The 20,540-nt window shown below is 36.2% G+C and overlaps 2 protein-coding genes across 2 annotated transcripts; one reads left to right on the top strand and one right to left on the bottom strand.

The window, feature by feature from the left end:
* The first annotated feature begins 1,117 nt into the window (after positions 1-1,117).
* Positions 1,118-15,725, top strand: svopa (SV2 related protein a). The gene is made up of 16 exons (XM_039658791.2): positions 1,118-1,425; positions 5,846-6,006; positions 6,798-6,883; positions 8,277-8,375; positions 8,540-8,611; positions 8,690-8,814; positions 9,437-9,500; positions 9,703-9,828; positions 9,956-10,084; positions 10,659-10,732; positions 10,962-11,038; positions 11,249-11,353; positions 12,241-12,352; positions 12,538-12,619; positions 13,297-13,386; positions 14,308-15,725. Exons 1-16 carry the CDS (start codon positions 1,391-1,393, stop codon positions 14,518-14,520), a joined length of 1,650 nt encoding a protein of 549 aa, XP_039514725.1. The 5' UTR covers positions 1,118-1,390; the 3' UTR covers positions 14,521-15,725.
* Positions 15,726-15,740: 15 nt separating this feature from the next.
* On the bottom strand, positions 15,741-20,284 carry dao.2 (D-amino acid oxidase, tandem duplicate 2). The gene is made up of 11 exons (XM_039658793.2): positions 19,671-20,284; positions 19,083-19,278; positions 18,881-18,995; positions 18,563-18,639; positions 18,341-18,406; positions 17,759-17,813; positions 17,238-17,342; positions 17,073-17,155; positions 16,636-16,753; positions 16,454-16,552; positions 15,741-16,007 (listed from the first exon to the last, which is right to left on the bottom strand). Exons 2-11 carry the CDS (start codon positions 19,274-19,276, stop codon positions 15,876-15,878), a joined length of 1,044 nt encoding a protein of 347 aa, XP_039514727.2. The 5' UTR covers positions 19,277-19,278; positions 19,671-20,284; the 3' UTR covers positions 15,741-15,875.
* Between the last annotated feature and the right edge of the window lie 256 nt (positions 20,285-20,540).

Here is a 20,540-nt window from a genome sequence, read left to right as displayed (position 1 = left end):
ATTAGCTGGATAGAATTCCCAAATTATGGTCTTAATGAGTGAAACCAGGTAACTTAATAAACTGACAGAAGAGACTCATTAGATTAAAACAGTTATAAAGGCTTTATTAAATTTTTGATTTTTTTAAGGACAAGTGAGTACCTTTTCATCCCTTCATCTGAAATTTGGATAGACTTCTTTATCTTCAATATTCAAATCTGTTAACTTGATTTTGTTGGCCTAAAGACAGCACTGAATAAACGAAGACTCTTAATTTTACAATAAAAAATATAAAAAGCTATTATAAAATATGCCATATTAATATTTTTTTACTATACTGTTAAAGTATATGTATTGTCCTCACTGTATAAAAAAAAAAAAACATTGTTGGTTTAACTTAAAAAAATAAGTAACCTGGTTGCCTTTCAATTCTAGGTTAGATGAAATTAAAACATTTAGTTAATATAATGAAGGAGATTTGTTTAATCAACAGAAACTCAAAATATTGTTATCCTAACCACATAAATGATCTCAGTTGATTTGACAACAAATCATGGAAATAATAATACTAGGCTAATATTATTTTCATCATAATATTTTTATTTTTTAATTTGCAAATTTCATACATGGATTTTTTTTTTTTTACAGTATTTACAGCAAAATTAAATGTATTGTCTGTTAAATCTAATCTTTGTTATGCATCAAGTCTTACCATCATATCAGTTAAAATTACATCATCCTTTCAAGGACAAGTGAGCATCTTTAATCCCTTTATCTAATATTTAGTTTGATTTGTCAGTAGTTCTTCAGTAATCAAATTGGTTACCTTAATGTACACAGCTAGGCTAATTATGGAAAACTGGATATTTGAGGAATTATCAGCTTTAATTTATTTTTCAAACAGTGCCATGACCTTGTGCACAAGTAAAATTGTCATAGGTGCTTCAATGCAATTTATTAACCATTAGCCTACAGACATTTTTGTCTCGTTGAATATTTAAAATATGAATATAATTTAATTCACATTTTGGAAACATGAAGGCCAGTGTACTAATCTATATAAATTATAAATAAAAACAAATTACAAATAAAAAATGAATGGGGGGGTTGATTCAATGACATGGATGGCAAAGTGAATTGTCTTGATTCATCATCTCCAGAACATATTCACAGGTCCCTACTGGCTCTTTGGCATGACACGGGCGTTCCAGCCTTAGCAGAGATCCAGCAGGAGCGACAACAATACGACGACGACACGACAGGCGCAGGAATCATGGCAGCTCCGCACAACACCGCCCCTCTCTGAGCGCTTCACGGTCCTCACGCCTGTGGTGCTGAAATCAGACTCGACTCGACAGCAATGTAACGGCGATGAGACAAAGACTCCGTCAGCCCGACGAACAGACCGATAATGGACGATGATTTGTTTCAGTTAAGGCAGCTCCCGTGAGTGTTCTTTTCATCCTTTTCCTTTCATCCGCACGCGACCTGAGCCATCATGCAAACACTCTTCCGTTCATTTAAGCCCTTTTAGTGACCTACAGCTACAGCGACTAGAATGTGCCGTAAACAACTTGACATTGATATTTATGCAACTTTAAATAAAAAAAAATCAATGCTTACATAATGCTGTTTGATGTAGAATATGGATACGCACATTTGGGATTTATGAATTGGCAGAGGTGCATGTTCGGTAAACAGCTCAAGTAGATTAAACAGCTTATTCATGCGTGTAAAAGCAGTAACCTTGTGTTACAAAGAACATATCCTCGTCTTTTTGTTCATTTGCATTACATGTCATGACACCTTCCATTAAATAACACAATGGTTTGTGTAGGCTATGTGTTTTATTGATAGACACTCATTCTGCTCACAGACCAACATTTCTGCCAATATCACTTTGAGAGCTATTCAGATTAATTTGATTGGCTTTTTAGAAAATGAAAATCATGTGACTTTTCAGATTCAGGCTTCTTAACCCAGGGTTAAATACAGTGCTAAGCCCTTTACAAATGTGGCAGGGTTAAAAAAAACAACATGTTAACCCAAGGTTAAGAATACACTGAAGAAAATCCCTTCTTAATTTTACTGTAAATATATATAAAAAGCTATTTATTATTAATATTTTAACTATACTGTATTGTCAAATGTTGTGTTATTTTCATCATATTTAATTTTTTACTATACATTACATATGGTAATACATTCTTTTTGCTTCCAAAACCCATCTTTCTTTCTTTCTTTCTTTCTTTCTTTCTTTCTTTCTTTCTTTCTTTCTTTCTTTCTTTCTTTCTTTCTTTCTTTCTTTCTTTAACAGTATTTTACTCTAAAATGTATTGTCTGTTAACCCTCTGTTATTGTTTATTTGGGAGTCACACTTGTGTTGTATCAGTAAAAAGTGACTGAACACCTAAAATGTAACTTTTTTTTATTTTCAGTAAAATCAGTGTAATATATTTTTGTTCAATAATATTTTTTTATTTTGTATTTTGAGAGAATTTTGTTACTAAATTTAGGCTAACATTTATGCAATAATTATGATAATTTTCATAAACATTTTTTTATTTTAATAATACATTTTATTTTTATTTTTCCATTAAAGTCAAGTAAAGTCACCTTCATTTATATAGCGTTTTTAACAATATAGATTGTTTCAAAGCAACTTTACAGTGATAATAGGAAATTAAAGTAACAGAGATTGTTTTGGCTTTACAGCAACTCTAGAATAAAGTTATTGTCCAGCTAAAGTTAGTTTTGATTGATTCACTTCCGTTGCAAAGATCCTCATTTATTTATTTATTTATTTATTTAGGGGCCCTTAAATTAAAGCAGTATTTTAAAATGGAGACATTTAAAATCCCATTTTTGAAGGCAGATTAGTGTCATCTGATGGGAGTAAAATAAGGAAAACCTCTTTAATGCCATGGTGTAACCACTAGATTCATATTTATCTCTATATAAAGAGGCTTACATATAGTTGTTTCTAGACAGAAACTTTCTTTTATTTGGCTGTGGATTTGGATATATATAGACATTCTCAAAGACATGCTTTTTGTCAAGGTTTAGATATTTTTTGTTTGATATGTTGATTTGAAGTGTTAGTTTTTCGAATAATTTTATGCGTTGGTGTACAAAGTCAATTGCGCTGGGTGCAAGATAGGGCCCTTGATGTTTTAGAGTGTAACCCCTTCCTTGTTGCTTTTTAATTTTTTTTTACAGCAGTGGCTGAACTATTGATTTTATATTGCACATTTGCTAAAAACTTGCTTTGTGTTGCAGTCAAACCAGTTCATATTATTTATGTTTGAGGGTGGGCTTTTACACTCCTGATTTTAGTGTGACCCCTCCACTGTGTGCTTATTTCTGCAATGTGGCTGATAGATTGTACCCTCCCCCCAAAAATTGCTCTCTTTTTTATATTTTTTGTATTTCCCATTAATTTCCTATGGTGTTAATTTCTGACTGCGAAGTGTGACAATTTGTTTTATCACCAATTCCCATTTTTTTCATACCATTCAGATGAAGTAATGATTTAAAAAAAAAGAAATCTGTCTAAAATGTCCTAACAACACCTAGGAGTGTTAAATCTAATATAATTTTCATCTTTTATGTAATCAGCTTTTTATTGTAACATTTTTTTCTGTTGAATTTACAAACATATTTACAGCATAGCATAAAGTCAAACTGTTTTGAAATGGAATAAGGTCAATCCTGAACAACAACTTATCTTGGTCTTGATGATCACTCAATGCATCAGTGGCATCTTAACAAGACAGTACAAGTTAAAAATAACTAGAAATTTGCCCTTGTGTGTCATTGGGCTTTAACCTTTTAAGATCATCCTTCGGGTGAGACGTTAAAGACCTCTGTGGTCATTAAAAATCCAATGGCACTTCTCATAAAGAGTATAGGGGTGGAACCCCAGGGTCCTGGCCAAATAAAATTCCCTCTTTATCAATCACAGCCTCCTATAATCCCCATCCATTCAATTGGCTCTACCACTGTCTCTCCTCTCCACCTATAGCTGGCGTGTGGTGAGTCATGTGACGCTGCACTGGTGGTGGTAGAGGGGAGACCCCCTGATATGATTATTAAGTGCATGGGAGGCACAGTAGTATAGTAAAGCAATGCCAATATCATTCATTCTTTCATTCATCTGTGTTTGCAGTAAATGTGTTTCCACTGATTCATTAGTTTTCAATAATCTGCCTGCTTATGCTGATGTTATTCCTGTGCTTCTGATGCTTGGCAATAGGCCCGGTCGCCATCTGATGGTGTGCAGGAATCATGATGCCAGCGCTCTTAATTGCTGATAGAGCTTGTTTCAGCTTGGCTTTTTCCATACTTTATGGAAATAATCTTAACAATCATCCTTCATTCTTAGCATATTCTGTATGCTTGCAGTCATTAATGGTGCTCAGGTCTATTCTGTCATCGATGATTTATATCTTCATCCTAGTTTTGTGTTTTTTGAATGCTCTCCAGATACTGTGTGTCTCTGCTGAGTGTGGAGAGGTCGTCTGTTTAATTACACTGCCTGTCTGCTCATGAAAGCTTTATTGCTCATAGTGTCGCTGTGAGCCTGCAATTACAGTTATCTGCGTGCTCCTCTTACTTACTGCTCCCTGGTCCAATCTGTCGTCATAGCCGCCGAGATATTTGTAAAGTAAAAATATACCTGACTACCACTGGAGCATCTGTCACTGTTGTTTTAAACAGCAGTTTTCATTCAGTTAGAAAATGCCTGTCATCCAGTTGCCCTATAAAGGCTGACGGTTGTGAGTCACAGTTTCATACATCACTCCACTGTCTCTTCACACATCATGCTGGCTTTTTTTTTTCTAGAACACCAGAAGAGGGATTGCACAAACAGGAAGTTCCCTGGCAATAGTCTCTTGTTATGTGCATCATTCTGTCCCACACATTGCATCTGTATTCCATATGCACACTCTAAAAAATGCTGGGTTGTTTTGACCCAATTTTGGGTAAAATATGGACAAACCCAGCCATTGGGTTACATTTTTAAATTACATTTTTAACCCAATGGCTGGGTTTGTCCATATTTTACCCAAAATTGGCTAAAAACAACCCAGCATTTTTTAGAGTGCAGATGCATGTCCTGTCAAATGATTTATTTTCCCCGGCCACTTTACAGTAAATAGTACATTGGCTGCATGGTGTGTTAGCTGCTGCTATATCTTGTATAGGCATTGCTAGACCTGTGATTAAGTTGCCAGGCATCATTATGTGATCTTTCTTCTTTTTTTCTTTTTTTTTGAAAACAGCCACTGCAAAAATATATTAAGGATATTTCATTTTATATATATATATATATATATATATATATATATATATATATATATATTACCGCTGTCAAACTATTAATCGCGATTAATCACATCCAAAATAAAAGTTTGTGTTTACATAATATATGTCGGTGCACTGTGTATAATTATTATAAATATATATATATACATATACACATGTATATTTAAGAGAAAAATATAATTTATATATAAAATATTAATATTTATATATAATATAAATTATATATAAATCTAAATACAGTATATACATAAACATATTTCTTAAATTTATACAAGCATGTGTGTGTATATATATATATATATATATATATATATATATAAAATAATTATACACAGTGCACCGACATATATTATGTAAACACAAACTTTTATTTTGGATGCCATTAATCATTTGACAGCCCTAATATATATTTCATATATCAATCCTCCTCTTACTGGTTGTTTTAGTCAATGGGTCGCAGCCAAATGAAAATGCAACAAAATTATCTGATTGATACTGTAACTGATTTTCTGCTTGCCTGTTCGTCTCTTTCTGACAGAGTGGTGAAATTTCGGCGTACAGGTGAAAGCGCTCGCTCAGAGGATGAGTATGGCAGCAGGGAAGAGGCTTTTCAGGTGGAGGGAGGACGGACGGATATGGAGTCCGTTTCCTTGGCCGATGGTGCTCCGGTGCCTCGGGAATTTGCCAACCCCACTGATGGTATGATTAGCCAATTGATTTTAGCTCACTAGCTAACATTTTTGTAAGAAAAAGCATAACATTTTCTTTCTAAATAAGTTTTTTTTTTTTTTTTTAAATAAGATATTTATTGGAGATTTTGATCTGGGTTTGTTATTGTAAATTAAAAATATTAAAAAATAGTTTTTGTCAATGAAATAAATCTGAGTAGAGGAAAACGTTTAAATGTAAATGAGAAACATTGCCTTGGCAACCATCTGAATTAAACAAAAATGGAAACACTCTGAGGAAGTCTGAATGGCCGAAATGCATCAGTGTGCAGTGTTTTAGTTATTTTTTAATGTGTCTAGAGCGAGCCATGATTTGAATAAAGGCTTTTAAACTTTTTTGCACCAGAAGAAGTGCCTTGGATCTCTTTTTCTATAAATATGAGTTTGAAACCCAAACAAAGAGCATCTTGAGACTACTTAACAAAGGTCCTTCCAGCAAGCATTGTCTCAAGATGTTTTTCTTGGTCTGATATAAAAAATAAGTTTAAATTGAAGTACTAAAATGATTAAAACTGAAATAAAGAAAACTATAATAAAACTAAACTAATAAATGACAAATGCACATAGGAAATGCTAAAAATAAATGAATATTTTATATACAAAATAAAAGCTGATTGACAATATGAATAATTACTATAATAGTTTATAAATAATACTGAAATAACACTATTGTGAGCTTGTTAATGCCTCCTACAAAGGATAGTGAATTTGCATTATCAGACAGCTCACTGAACATCTTTAAGTCTGTTACTCTTTCAACAGATACCTTCATGGTTGAGGATGCAGTGGAAGCCATTGGCTTTGGGACATTCCAGTGGAAACTGTCCATCCTGACTGGACTTTCATGGGTAACAATACTGTACAATACAAAACGAAATGTAGAGAGGGAATAATTGCCATACCCTCACAACACTGTATAATAGAGTGTGCTGGTCAGTCAGAGGTGCTGGTCTCCTATTCTGAAAAGTCAAAGGGGGACCGAGCTTTTTCAGTTGTGGCTCTCAAGTTTTGGAACAGTCTTCCTCTTCATATCCGATTAGCAAACAATAGAAATCTTAAAGTCTCAGTTAAAAACGTATCTTTTTATCTTATCTATTAGTGAAGGGTTGTGTACATTGTAGTTATGACTTATTTTTAGTTAGTTTTATTTCTCTCTACACTGATCTCATTATACTGTTGAGTGAGGGGTATGTCTAAGAGTGTGACTGTGTAGTTATGCCTTCATCTGCTAGGCTTGATGAATGTTTTTAGAAATGTATGTTTATACCGTAAACTGTGAAGCACTTTGGGAAACAATGTTGCGATTAAATGTGCTATATAAAATAAATAAAGTTGAAGTTATAGTGACAGAAAGATATACAAGTATACAATCCAGTGTTGTAGTACTCGAGACTCGGACTCGTCTCGGACTCGGTCTCGAGACCATATTTTAATGGTCTTGGTCTTGTCATGGACTCGTGTCCATTTGGACTCGGAATTGACTCGTACTCGAACATTTTTAGGATTTTTAGGACTTGGAATTATTCCCGAGTCCACTCGAGTTCAATTAAAAATATTTTTCATGATTATTAATGTATATTAATAAAATATTTCTTTAAATTGATTGACACGCCCAGTGATTGGTGATTTTCTAGTGCGCAACTGCGCATGACAAATTGTAATAAAATTACTTTTAACACCACCTACTATGTGGCCTTTTTACCCTAAACTGGTCATATTTTTTAAACTCTAAGTAAATTCAGTAAAAAAAAAAAAAAAAAAAAAAAAAAGGATTTCTCTAAGTAAATAAAAGTAAATTAGGTAATCAACCCTCACTGGTCTCGACTCGGACTCGACCGTCTCTGGTCTCGGACTCGACTCTCTATGGACTCGGTCTTGACTCGGACTCGACTCTCTCTGGTCTCGGTGTCGACTCGGACTCGAGTGAGGTGGTCTCGACTACAACACTGCTACAATCCCATGAGGCACTGCGAACACTAATTGCATTAAAAACAATGGAGAACTATAAAACTACTTATAAACAAATGTTAATTATAAAGGTTTATAAGTTATCGTTAAAAATCTATTTCCCTATGGAGAAAATGAATGGAGTTTTTACTTCCAGAACCTGACTGATGCACTCTATTATAATCATCATCTTTTTATAAGACGTACATTTTCAGCTTACCTACCCATTGTGTAGTCAGAATTAGTAGTTGCTCTATTTATTTCCATATTCCTGATGATTTTATTCATGTGCAGATGGCCGACGCCATGGAGATGATGATTCTCAGTATATTGGCCCCTCAACTGCACTGTGAGTGGGCACTGCCCAGCTGGCAGGTGGCACTGCTAACTTCGGTACTGTACTCTACTCCTTGACTCACTTACTTTTTAGATAGGTTTGGCAGTATGATTGGTTTTCTTATTCTGTTAATCTTTGCATCAGCTGCTCCTAAATGTGTTTTCCTGATTAACCACATTGTTATGAATAATAACTGTGTTTCTCCCCTTCTCGGAAACAGGTTGTGTTTATTGGAATGATGATCAGTTCTTCTTTATGGGGGAACATATCTGATAAATATGGGAGAAAAACAGTGAGTATGTTCATAAATGAAAGAGCAGTATGTGCACTGGACAAATGTTAATTATATAGCTGTGTGTGTTCGTGGTAGGGTTTGAAGATGAGTGTGTTGTGGACCATGTTCTATGGCCTCCTCAGTGCATTTGCACCTATATACGGATGGATCCTGTTCCTCAGAGCTCTGGTGGGCTTCGGTATTGGAGGGGCTCCACAATCGTAAGTGTGGCACAAATATAAATACATACACAACCGTTCAAAAGTCAGTAAGACTTTTTAGAATTTTTGAAAGAAATTAAGGCTGCATTTATTTTGAAGAAAAAAATTTGTGAAATATTAATACAATTTAAAGTAACTGTTTTCTATTTATATATAGTTATACTCCAGTCTTCAGTGTCTCATGATCCTTCAGAAATCATTCTAATATGCAGATTTGATGCTCAAGAAGCATTTCTTATTATTATCAATATTTTCAACAGTTGTTACTGCTTAATATTTCTGTGTAAACCATGATACATTTTCTTTAAGGATTTTTTTGATGAACAGAAAGAACCACAGTCTTTACTTTCACTTTTGATTAATTTAATGCATCCTTGCTAAATAAAAGTATCAGTTTCTATTTACATCCTACTGACCCCAAACCTTTAAATGGTAGTGTACAAACATGTAGTGAATTATAAGGAGATTTGCAAGATCTTAACCTAAAATTTAAGCTTCATTTAATCTGTAGGTTCTCCAGTATATATTTTTTTTACTGTGATTAATCTGAATGTGCCACTTTCATCTAAAAACTTCATTAAATATTTAGAGATTTACAGAAACCTTTGCTCTCTCCTCTAAGAGTAACATTGTATGCTGAGTTTCTCCCCATGCGGTCCAGAGCCACTTGCATTCTGTTGATAGAGGTAATATTCTATTCTATTCTATTCTATTCTATTCTATTCTATTCTATTCTATTCTATTCTATTCTATTGTTTAGGTACAGATATCAAAGCCCTGAATGAACTGTTTCAGTTTTAAGTTGAACCAAAATATGAAGTCATCATAACCAGGATAACTTGTCTTAGTTTTTAGTCTAAAAATCTCTTTCCCTCTGATCTACTACAGATATTCTGGGCGTTGGGTACAGTATTTGAAGTGCTGCTGGCTATTTTGGTGATGCCTACTTTGGGCTGGCGCTGGCTGCTGGCCCTCTCCACTATTCCACTTTTCATTTTTGCTTTTTTTTGCTTTGTAAGTATGAAGTTCTCAAATGTCAGTTTGTTCTCTCAAGTTTTTTTTTTTTTTTTTTTGTGGTGTGAGCAATACAGTATATTGTCTGAACAATACAGTAAACTAAATGTCAAATGCACATCAACAGTGGCTGCCAGAAAGTGCTCGTTATGACGTCCTGACAGGAAATCAGGAGAAGGCTTTGAACACACTCAAACGCATTGCTTCAGAGAATAATGTCCCCATGCCACTGGGAAAACTCATAGTGGCCAGACAGGTACGGTACTAAATATACTACTTATATATTAGTATATCACTTTATGTATATCAATATGGCTTTCTTTAATGGAAAACATTTAAACACTTCTTATAATACATACAATGCTGTTGAATCTGTGGCAGTTGGGGGCTACTGCTCGGATATTATTGCCCATTTACTCTGGTGGGCAATATGATTGTGAGTCCAGCTCTACAACTCTACAAACAACTAGAATTGAAAGAGTTTACTACCAAAAATATTATTATAATATTATTTTGTGTTTAAATGTTTTCATGCATAACTTATGATTCATTAACATGTTTGTACATACAATTATTCTACATTTGTGGAAAAAAACGAATTATCAACACATTGATAATTATAAGAAATATTTCTTGAGCAGCAAATCAGCATATTAGAATGAATTCTGAAGTATCATGTGACACTGAACTTCGGCGTTGCCATCACAGAAATAAATTAAACATTTGAAAAATATATACAAAAAATGTTCACACAATTTTTAGTGATAAATATTGTTATGTATAAGTCAAATCTCCTTATTTTGAGTATAATTGTTGTTTTCTGCGCTTAGGAGGACAGGGGAAAACTTCGGGATCTTTTCTCTCCACCCTTGCGCTGGACTACTGTTCTGCTCTGGTTCATATGGTAAAAGAGTCCTACAATACTGATTCCTACAAATTACTGTGTAAACAGTCATTAAATCATGAATGTAGATGTCCACTAATCCTTAAACGGACTTTTTGTTCCTTGAGATTTGTCAGATCTCACTCTTTTATTGCACAATTTTACTCAAATATTTCACAATGGATAGTTCTTGCTGCTTGCATTCATATTCTGTTTATTTTATTATATAATTATACACTTCCTGTTGCAGGTTCTCTAATGCATTCTCATATTATGGTGTGGTTTTGCTGACCACTGAGCTTTTCCAGGAGGGAGGCGCCTGTGGTGGTGAGTGACAGACATTGTGTGTTTTAAAACAGACTGGAGCAGCATAGTGAGAATGTAAAGGCCAAGTATGGAATAGAATACCACGTTTAATAAACTATATCAGTATAAATCAGTATGTGTTATGCATTTCAAATTATAGTGTGGTAGAAAATGAACCAAATGCAACCAATGTGTTCTGTATGCATATATTGGTCGTGTATCACTCCCTAGGGGGGAAGGGCAGAAAAAGGGACCCAGGATGTAGTTTGGAGTGCAAATATCTGAATTCAGATGATTACAAAGACCTTCTATGGACCACACTTTCTGAGTTTCCAGGTACATCTTTCAATTATTACACCATAAAAGCAACATTAAGTATGAATTTTTACCTTAAAATAATGTTTTCAAAATCGTTTCAGTGGTTCACCAAGTCGTGACATGGTGAAATGCATTTATGCCACTGCTTTGCGGTCCTTCATCTGATATATCCACACTATGTAAGATTGCCAGATCAGGTCGCGTTTCTGTATTCCGAATCAGACATAAGAAAACTACAAATTTGACTTGCTTTACGGCAAGCGTTACAATTGCCAATAGGTGGCGTGTACTCGACAGTAGACTACAACTACACTTTCATAAAATCATGCATCATACTCTATCTTGTCTGTGGCCATTGTTGATTCCAAAGCCAGTGCTGGATAAACAGAGAACATGTGTGTGCGCGTGCGACAGTAGGTTGCGGTAAGCTAAATTATTTACCACAGCGGTAATGGACAATTCCGCTTCCAACCTGTAGGGCGACCACAGAGGAAAAGTCGCTTGGTGTTGCTTTAAAGGGATACTCCACTTTTTTTTTGGAAATAGGCTCATTTTACCACTCCCCCAGAGTTAAACAGTTGAGTTTTACTGTTTTCGAATCCATTCAGCCGATTTTCTGATATCTAGAAGAATATTGACCGTTTCTGGTCTCATTGACTTCCATAGTAGGAAAAAATATACTATGGAAGTCAATGAGAACAGAAATTGTCTGTTTACTGATATTCTTCTAAATATCACAAAATCGGCTGAATACATCTGAAAACGGTAAAACCCAACTGTTTAACTCTGGGGGAGTGGTAAAATGAGCCTATTTCCAAAAAAAGTGGAGTATCCCTTTAACTTTTACGTAACGTATGGCAGGCTAAAATGAAAATGTGACGAATGTATTGATCGATGCATCACAGGCCTGCTGGTGACCCTTTGGGCAATCGATCGCTTAGGAAGGAGGAAGACCATGGCACTGTGTTTCTTTGTCTTCTCCCTCTGCATTGTGCCGCTCTACGGCTGCGTGGGAAGGTCAGAAAGCACATCCATTACGGACATTTTTCTAGAGCACTCAAGCCTGTGTTAATCTCAAATGTGAACATACTGTTCATTTACATCTACATCCACATGTCATGGAAAATCAAACTAGTATTTCTTTCTAATGTGACATCTTTGATACATTATGCCATATAGCCTGACTATTCCCTTTATTGCAGGACTTCTTTGACAGTATTTATATTCATTGCGAGGGCCTTCATCGCTGGAGGTTTCCAGGCTGCATATGTGTATACTCCTGAGGTGAGAACTCAGTTTATATATCGTTTCTATTTCTTGGAAGAACCGAGGCTCAAAGGCAAAGCTCTATCCTTCTTTGCCATGTCAAAAGAATGTGAAATAGAAACACAGCAAAATGTGACACTCTTGGCAGATAAATTGTAAAGAGAGTAAAGCCTGTAGACTATCATTGCGGTGTTAAATGTTTCTCTCAAGGCAACAGCTGCGCTAGAGAAGGATTTTGACCTTGGGAAACGTCCAATTCATGGCTCACTCCCACCACTTGGCAGCAATTGCAACAACTCACCTGAAATAAAACAGGCTACTTTGTCATCCTACGTTTTTTTCATAAACTACTGGAGTTCTTCTCCAGATAAATGATTGGATGGTTGAATATTACACACAGTGTCTGTATGTTGACTTTGAAATTACTGTCATTGAGGTCATTTCATTGCGTAGTTACATAGTTACTTGACTCTATATTACCTAAAGGAGAGAGGAATTTTTCTTAACTACATTAATCTTTGTGTGGGATATTTAACTGGGTTTGAAAGTGTTTATAGCATAAAATCATGCTGAAGAAGCTTTAGGGAAATAATGGATGCATGTAGATCATGTAAGTCCATTCACTCAGTGGTTAAGTAATAGTTCAATGTTAAATGAGAAGATAATGGTTATCTCTCTCTTGGTGTCGTTTACAGGTGTATCCCACAGCGACGAGGGCACTGGGTTTGGGCACCAGTAGTGGGATGGCCCGAGTTGGAGCTCTTATCACACCGTTTGTGGCACAGGTGTGGAAACACTACTTAGAAAATGGAAAAATACTCAAAAATACAGAATAGTCTAACCCTAATGTTGGAGATCCAATATACTTTCTTTTCTTTGTCTTCATTTATTTGAAATCAGTTAGGGCACCTGATCTGATATGTTGATCTTTGCTGCTCATGTGGGCGACATGATTAGGAGTCCAGCTCGCTAAAACTGAGATTCTCACCAGAAATATACCTTAACAAAAGAGAGAAGAAAAAACAATGAGGCTCATTCCCTAAGTGTGCAAATGTGTGTAAATGTTTTCATGAAGATATTATGTTTCATGTATGAAAACAGTGTATGAAAAAAACTATAACTAACTTAAACCACAGGTTTAGGTACTGTTATCATTTTTAAACTTTCTATTCATCAAGGGATCCTGCAAAAAAAGAGGATAGTTAAAGTGTAGTTTACACAAAATACGAGATGGTTCTCAATGTAGAACATGAAATCCACGGGGAGGAGTCGGATCCAGATCCAACTCCTCCCACCTTACATACACATAAACCTACCCATCTCCGCCCAATGACCCCTAATCCCTAAACCCAACCCTAATCCTACCCATCTCCACCCCTTGGATCTTGATCCGACTCCTCCCCATGGATCTCATGTACTGCATTGAGGTGCTACTGCAAAACACTGCGATAATAATAATTGAGCAGCAAATCAGCATATTATAATGATTTCTAAAGGACATGTGACACCAACTTTGCCATCACAGGAATTTTTAATTGTATTAATATTTCACACTATTACTGTTTTTACACTGTATCAAGTAAATGCAGGCTTGGTGAGCATAAGAAACTTCCTTCAAAACAGCAAGAAATCTAACTAACCCCAATGTGAATGTGAGATCCCGAGAAATTTCCCATAATCTATCTATCTCTGCTTCTTTCCTGAAGGTGATGCTGGAATCATCGGTGTATCTGACTCTGTCAGTGTACTGTTGCTGCTGTTTGCTGGCTGCTATTGCTTCCTGTGCACTGCCCATAGAGACCACAGGACGGGGCCTCCAGGAGTCCAGTCACAGAGAGTGGGGTCAGGAGATGATGGGACGGGCCTCAGACCACAGTCCGGGAGGGATTCCACATTCCAGCTCTGGATCACAGGACTGAGGGAACACTACAGAGGGGTTTGGAAAGACTTTATACTGTAGAAGAAATTGGTCTAAGATGGAAGTGGGGAATATTGTCTGTAAAATAAAATGTGTCCACTAAGGAATCGCAGTTTAATTGTTTTAAGAACTGCTTGGTTTTGATTTAAATCAGTCCATTAATGACACGTTCCCCCCACCAAAGGTTGCAAGGTTTCTCTTTATGAACCTCCGGACCTTAAAAATAAAGGGGAATAGATTTCCATCACATAATAATCCCCTTTTGCTTCATTCCCAGGAAATGGGTTGAAAATAGATCTATAATTGCATTATGCAGTTTAACACACGAAAACCATCGTCACTCTCATATGTTCAAAGGATTTGAAGAGCATTTGGGGGTGTTTAGGAGAAGAAAGAAAGATTTGAACTTTCAAAGTCCTGAAGTCTTGAAGTTGAAAGATAGCACAAGAGAAAGTGTGTTTGTGACAGGTTTGGTATGAGAGCGAGTAGGAAGATTTTATTTGATTTTTTAAGAGGGCCTTACACTCCACTCCCAGCATTCCATTGGGGAGGTCGTGACAACTTTTATCTATTCATCGAAGCAGAGACCGGATGCTGCTATAAACCAGACATTGCACCAGTTTTTGGTCTCTGTTATCTTGCTTTTTTCTCTCTCAAAGGACCATCTGCCATACTTTTAGTTGGTTAAATGTTAAACCATTGATAGTGTTAGACTTTGGCTGACACCAGTGACGTTATCTAGTGGGCATCAAAGTCTTCATTTCATACCACTCAGCACCTCCCTTTGTCCTCTCACTGGCTGCCAACTGCAATCACTCATGGAAAATTGTACAAAACTCCAGTTGTTCCCTTATAATCTGGCATATCAAAGGTTACTGATTTCTAAAATACAACTCAGTAACAATAAAACAATACCGAGTGGCTTTCATCTGAACAGGTCTGTAGACCAAGTATATTTTTTATTACTGTCATACTATTTTTGTTTCTTCAGCTCCACTTCTCAATTATATATTCGGTCATTTGTATTTATGCCTTTTCAACCGTACAGTGGGTTTGTGTGTGGCATGATGGGAAGTGTGCAGTTGTTCCTGTGAATCCAGAGAGTTGTCTCCTATGCCTGCCTTTTGCGATTTAGTGCCGCGTTTTGTGTCTCTGTGCACAGATCTCTTGCCACTGCACTGGATGTACATGTATGATAACAATAAATTATGATTCAAAAAATGAAAAATAATATGTCTTTATTGTAGATTAGTGCAGATAAATGTAGTCAAATGTATTATGCATCTCAATTTGACATTGGTTATTAGGTGGCAATTCAAGAGATGGATAACACTGTTCAGAAGCCCATATCTATTATTACAGATGTGATTTAGAGTGTGCTAGCAAGCCTTTCTGCTCCAGGATCTGTCCAAAGATCCGAGCAGCTTCTTCAGCACATCCACGATGGATGGTCAGTCCAAAACCTCCATGTCCGTAGTTATGGATGACCTGAGGTGAATGAAAACAGTGTGTGTGAAAAGAGGAGAATCTACAGAGCCCTAAAGGGACAGGGTGATGGGAAAAATATATAAGATGGGAAGAAAAATATACTCGCAAGTTATGGGTTCCTCTAAGAAACTTTGCATTCACTTGCAAAACTTTTGCATTCTGTTCCCCCAAGAAACTAGCAAAAACATAAAAATAGTTTTCCCTCCTACAGTACTTCATATTATTTCCATCAACAGTTTAGTGAGCAAATGTTTTGCAAGCGAATGCAATGGTTCTTTGGGGAACACAAAAAGCATTGCAATATATATTTTTTCTCCCATCTCATTTATATATATATCAATTGCAATGCTCCGCATAACTCATACATTATCTAGGCTGTTTATAGCAACCCCTCTTCATTGAAAGATGCCATAAGATCTTCAGTTTTATGATCACTACAGGCTCACCTCAAAAGCGTGTGATCCAGATTCCATGGTCTCTCTCTCCAGTCTAACTTTGCTGCGTGCGGGCCTGAGACCAGTCCAGTCCTCTACTATCTGGGCATGCTAGAGAGATAAAAGAAGACTCAATCCCCTCATGCCAGTCAAGCAAACAATAATTTAGCAAGGCTAAAATGGCTGAAAGCTACCTGTAGACTGGGCTCAAGCTTGCACGCGGCTTCCCAAATTCCTCTATGGTCAGTAGAGCTGTTCTGCAGATTCCAGTTTCCTACTTGGAAAACTCCACCGACAGATACTAAACGACTCCTGCAGAAACAACCAGACTTGAGGTCCTGTGCAACTACTAAGACAAGACTACATTTTTACATTTACATTTATTCATTTAGCTGACGCTTTTATCCAAAGCGACTTACAATTGCTATATATGTCCAAGGTCAAACGCCTCTGGAGCAACTAGGGGTTAATGTTATGCTCAGGGACACAGTGGATTGGTGTCTCACAGTGGATTCGAACCCAGGTCTCTCACACCAAAGGCATGTGTCTTATCCACTGCGCCATCACCAAAAAAATCTATCTAGCTTTAATTTATTTTTATTTCAGTTTAAGTTTTAGTACTTCAACTTACCCAGGAATGATGTATGGTGAGTTGTAGACTCCTGATGAGGAATCATGTGTGAGGATCCAGTGCTTTAACCAGGGAGCGTCTACCTGTTGATATAAAAGGTAAGAAATCAACATAGTTCTATGTAAAATCTCTAGGTCTGATGGACTTTTATTCACTAAATCTCACCTTAATGATCTGTCCTCTTCCTGGTTTGAGCTCAGGATCCGGTTGTAGGTCTCCTGATCGGACACCAGAGCAGTTGATGATGACATCCGCACCACTATCTGCCAACTGGAGGACAATTTGAGGTCATTACAAATGCACACATTCTATGACTAAAATCATTTTGCAACAGTACAAAGACAGACTCTCAGTATAATTTAGCAGGAAAATTTGGGTTTTCTGTTACAACATATTTTAAAATGTAATTTATTCCTGTGATGTCAAAGCTGAATTTTCAGCATCATTAATTCAGTCTTCAGTTCTAATATGCTGATTTGCTGCTAAAGAAACATTTCTTTATATAATCAATGTAGAAAATACTGTGCTGTTTAGCATTTTTGTAGTTATGTTTTTTATAGTCATTAGGATAAGTATTCATCTTTTTTTAAAATCACACTAACCACAAACTTTTTGAAGGTGGTGCGAATTTGAAGATCTTGATATTTTCATTTTAAGTGTAAGAATGACAATAAAATTTCTCAAACCTCTTGAAATGAACCAATCTTCCTCTGATAAAACTGAACCTGTCTTTGTCCTAACCTGTGAAAAACACAGAAACATGACCAACATGCCAAATACTGTTCAATCATTCACATGTTTCCCATTGAGCTTATTTTCATTTCGCAATTTCAATTTGCGCAATTTGAAGGGTAATGGAAACGCGGCTATTGTTAGACCTGAAATAAAGCCATACTGTAAATGAGTGACAAGACCACTACAGATTTTACATAGCTAAATAAATGCATAAAAGTTATTCTGATGCATATAAAATGGAAGATGGGTATCACTTATTCTTCCATTTGTGTGTATATGTGTATATATATAAATGAAAATATACATACATTTTAACTTAACATTTTTTGTTAAATTTAAATATTAACTTCCATTTTAACAGAGAAAATCTAGAAATCTGAAATTCTATTAATTTATTTTAAGTCCTAATGTTTAATTGTTAGATTTTTTTTTCATTTATAAGTTTAAACTAGACCTTGAATCTCATATGAACCGTACTTTATTCTAATTCATTCATAATTTGGGTTACTGATAAGATAACAGGAATCTCTCACCAGTTCATAAGCCAGGGCAGGTATGTCTTTCCTTCAATCATGAGAGCAGTGTTGAACCACCCAAAACTGAAAGGGATTGAGGGAAAAAGGAAAGGCGGCAACACATTACATTCACAAATCAAATTTAAAGGGTAGAACAACCGAATTGTTGTTCTACAATTTTGCAAGTCAGCAGCATCAAATTATAGAAATAACTTGTGATTAGACGCAGGTGATATGTACCTGTATCCCGGGAACATATCTAGTTCACGTTTAGTTAGCTGGCGAAAGCCCAACACAGTGTCTTTAAATGAGGGGTCCTGTTTGAGCGGAGCAGAGGAATTGCAGTAAAGTTCATTATGCTCTGTTCTGCAATTTTGATCATGCAATGCACTGGACTGGTACAGTGCAAAAATAATGTAAAAGAATGTATAATACTATAGTTCAGGGCCTGACAATATAATATAGCATGGTCTATACATCAAAACTTGCAGTTTATTATAGAACATCTTGTATACTGAAAAAAAAGACATTACATGCATTTGAAAAATATTTTCTCACCGCCATAGGTTCAGTGCACAGGTTATAGCCAGACTGGAGAAAGATTCCCATTTGAATTGAATCAGGAGAGCTGAGGAAGCTTAGTAGATAATCAAATGTCTCTTTGTTCCATTTACTGTGAAGCAATATTAAAAAAGATGCATTTAAACTAATTAATTTGGCATTATTTATACCATGGACAAATGTACAACTGTAATCTCACGTTTCTTGCACGTTCCCCTTGTCATATAGATACGGCTGCCACAGTCCAGCTGCCCCGTCGGTGGTGGTGAGTGGAGTGAAGACATCAGCATACACCTCTATGGTGAGAGGGGTGACCCGGCCGTGGAAGTGCTCGTAGATGCTCTGAGCTGTGGAGAGGCCGATGACCCCCGCTCCAATGATGCACACCTTCATGTCTGCAGAAAATAAGAGCCATAAATGTGTGAATACATATTTATTTCTATTTTAATAATGATAATAGCCTACTGTAAATCACTGTATGTAAAAAAAAAACGTAATGCAAGTGTAAATAGGGTTTTAACTTAAGCATGTTTTTTGTTGTTGCAATCTTATTTGAGAATAAGGTCAGTGCAAAACCTATGTCCAATGCTACCATATGTTAACGGGAAGGACATTATTAGGCTTATTAAAACGCCATACAGTAAGGACACAATGGCAAGATAATAATAGGTAATGCATTGCATGTAATGTCATATTTTACTCCATCTTTTACATTAATACATTTGTCAGACTGCATTCAAGTTATAAATTGCCACTTCATACTACATAAAAGGGCAGCATTACTCACCAAATTTTTCTTCTTGTTACCTACAAAAAGAGATCGCGTTGTCCTAAACAGCAGGTTATCTCTTATCTCTTGCAGGCACAGTCTTAAGCTATGTAATGACAGCTCGCAAAACTTACAAATTAACTTTTTCCAACATTACGTAACGTCAGCTGTCTGTGACGTGAGTTAGCTCTATTCGTGTATGGGCTCACAATGGGCTGAATTCAGAATATCAGTCTTGTTTATTTTTACATGGTAGGCCTACTAGAAATAATAATAGTAGCTATTTTATTCAGCCATAGTGGTAGAGTCCGAGTGACTTGAATCTTTTGGATCTTCTCGCTAAAAAAGTTTTGTCCCTTGTTGGTTCAGTTCCTTCAGACCCGGGTTACATCGTTACTCCAGTAGATGGTGACCAAGCGTGTCGCACACAAGCCCTCAAAAAAGTGAAGCCAAAACGTCTCGATCGCCCCTCAGTTACCGATCAGGTCATTAACCCCGCCTGTCCATGTTAAACAATTATATTACACTTCACACAGCCTATCCTTTTTCCAAAGATAATAGTTTCTGTCATGATTCTGTCAAACTTTTCGCGACTTTACTTCCTGCTCACGACTGCGCATGTCTGGTCCCGAAAACGCAGGTGCGCAGACTCAAGTCCCAAGATGACACTGGAAAAGCTGGAAAAGAGAGAAGGGGCGTCGTCCATATTTTTTACAGTCAGTCTACTGTGATTCCCTGAGTTGGCAGAAACATTTGTGATGCTTTTAGGTTGAATTAACTCCGAGGTAAAATCTGGATATTGTGTGTGTGTGTGTGTGTGTGTGTGTGTGTGTGTGTGTGTGTGTGTGTGTGTGTGTGTGTGTGTGTGTGTGTGTGTGTGTAATCCTT

Source organism: Pimephales promelas, chromosome 4, assembly GCF_988280905.1.
Source record: "Pimephales promelas chromosome 4, fPimPro1.hap1.1, whole genome shotgun sequence".
NCBI classification, from domain to species: domain Eukaryota; kingdom Metazoa; phylum Chordata; class Actinopteri; order Cypriniformes; family Leuciscidae; genus Pimephales; species Pimephales promelas.
Note: the sequence above shows the minus strand (reverse complement) of the source record. Positions and strands in the feature narration are given on the sequence as shown.

Bases quoted from the DNA above. Each gene is read 5' to 3' on its own strand.
- svopa (XM_039658791.2), top strand. From the start codon at position 1,391: ATGGACGATGATTTGTTTCAGTTAAGGCAGCTCCC. The intron at 9,501-9,702 runs GTAATATTCTAT...GATCTACTACAG, and splicing joins CTTGCATTCTGTTGATAGAG to ATATTCTGGGCGTTGGGTAC. The intron at 12,620-13,296 runs GTGAGAACTCAG...TGTCGTTTACAG, and splicing joins CATATGTGTATACTCCTGAG to GTGTATCCCACAGCGACGAG.
- dao.2 (XM_039658793.2), bottom strand. From the start codon at position 19,276: ATGAAGGTGTGCATCATTGGAGCGGGGGTCATCGGCCTCTCCACAGCT. The intron at 18,640-18,880 runs GTGAGAAAATAT...CCGCTCAAACAG, and splicing joins TGTGCACTGAACCTATGGCG to GACCCCTCATTTAAAGACAC. The intron at 16,008-16,453 runs GTGAGCCTGTAG...CATTCACCTCAG, and splicing joins CTGGATCACACGCTTTTGAG to GTCATCCATAACTACGGACA.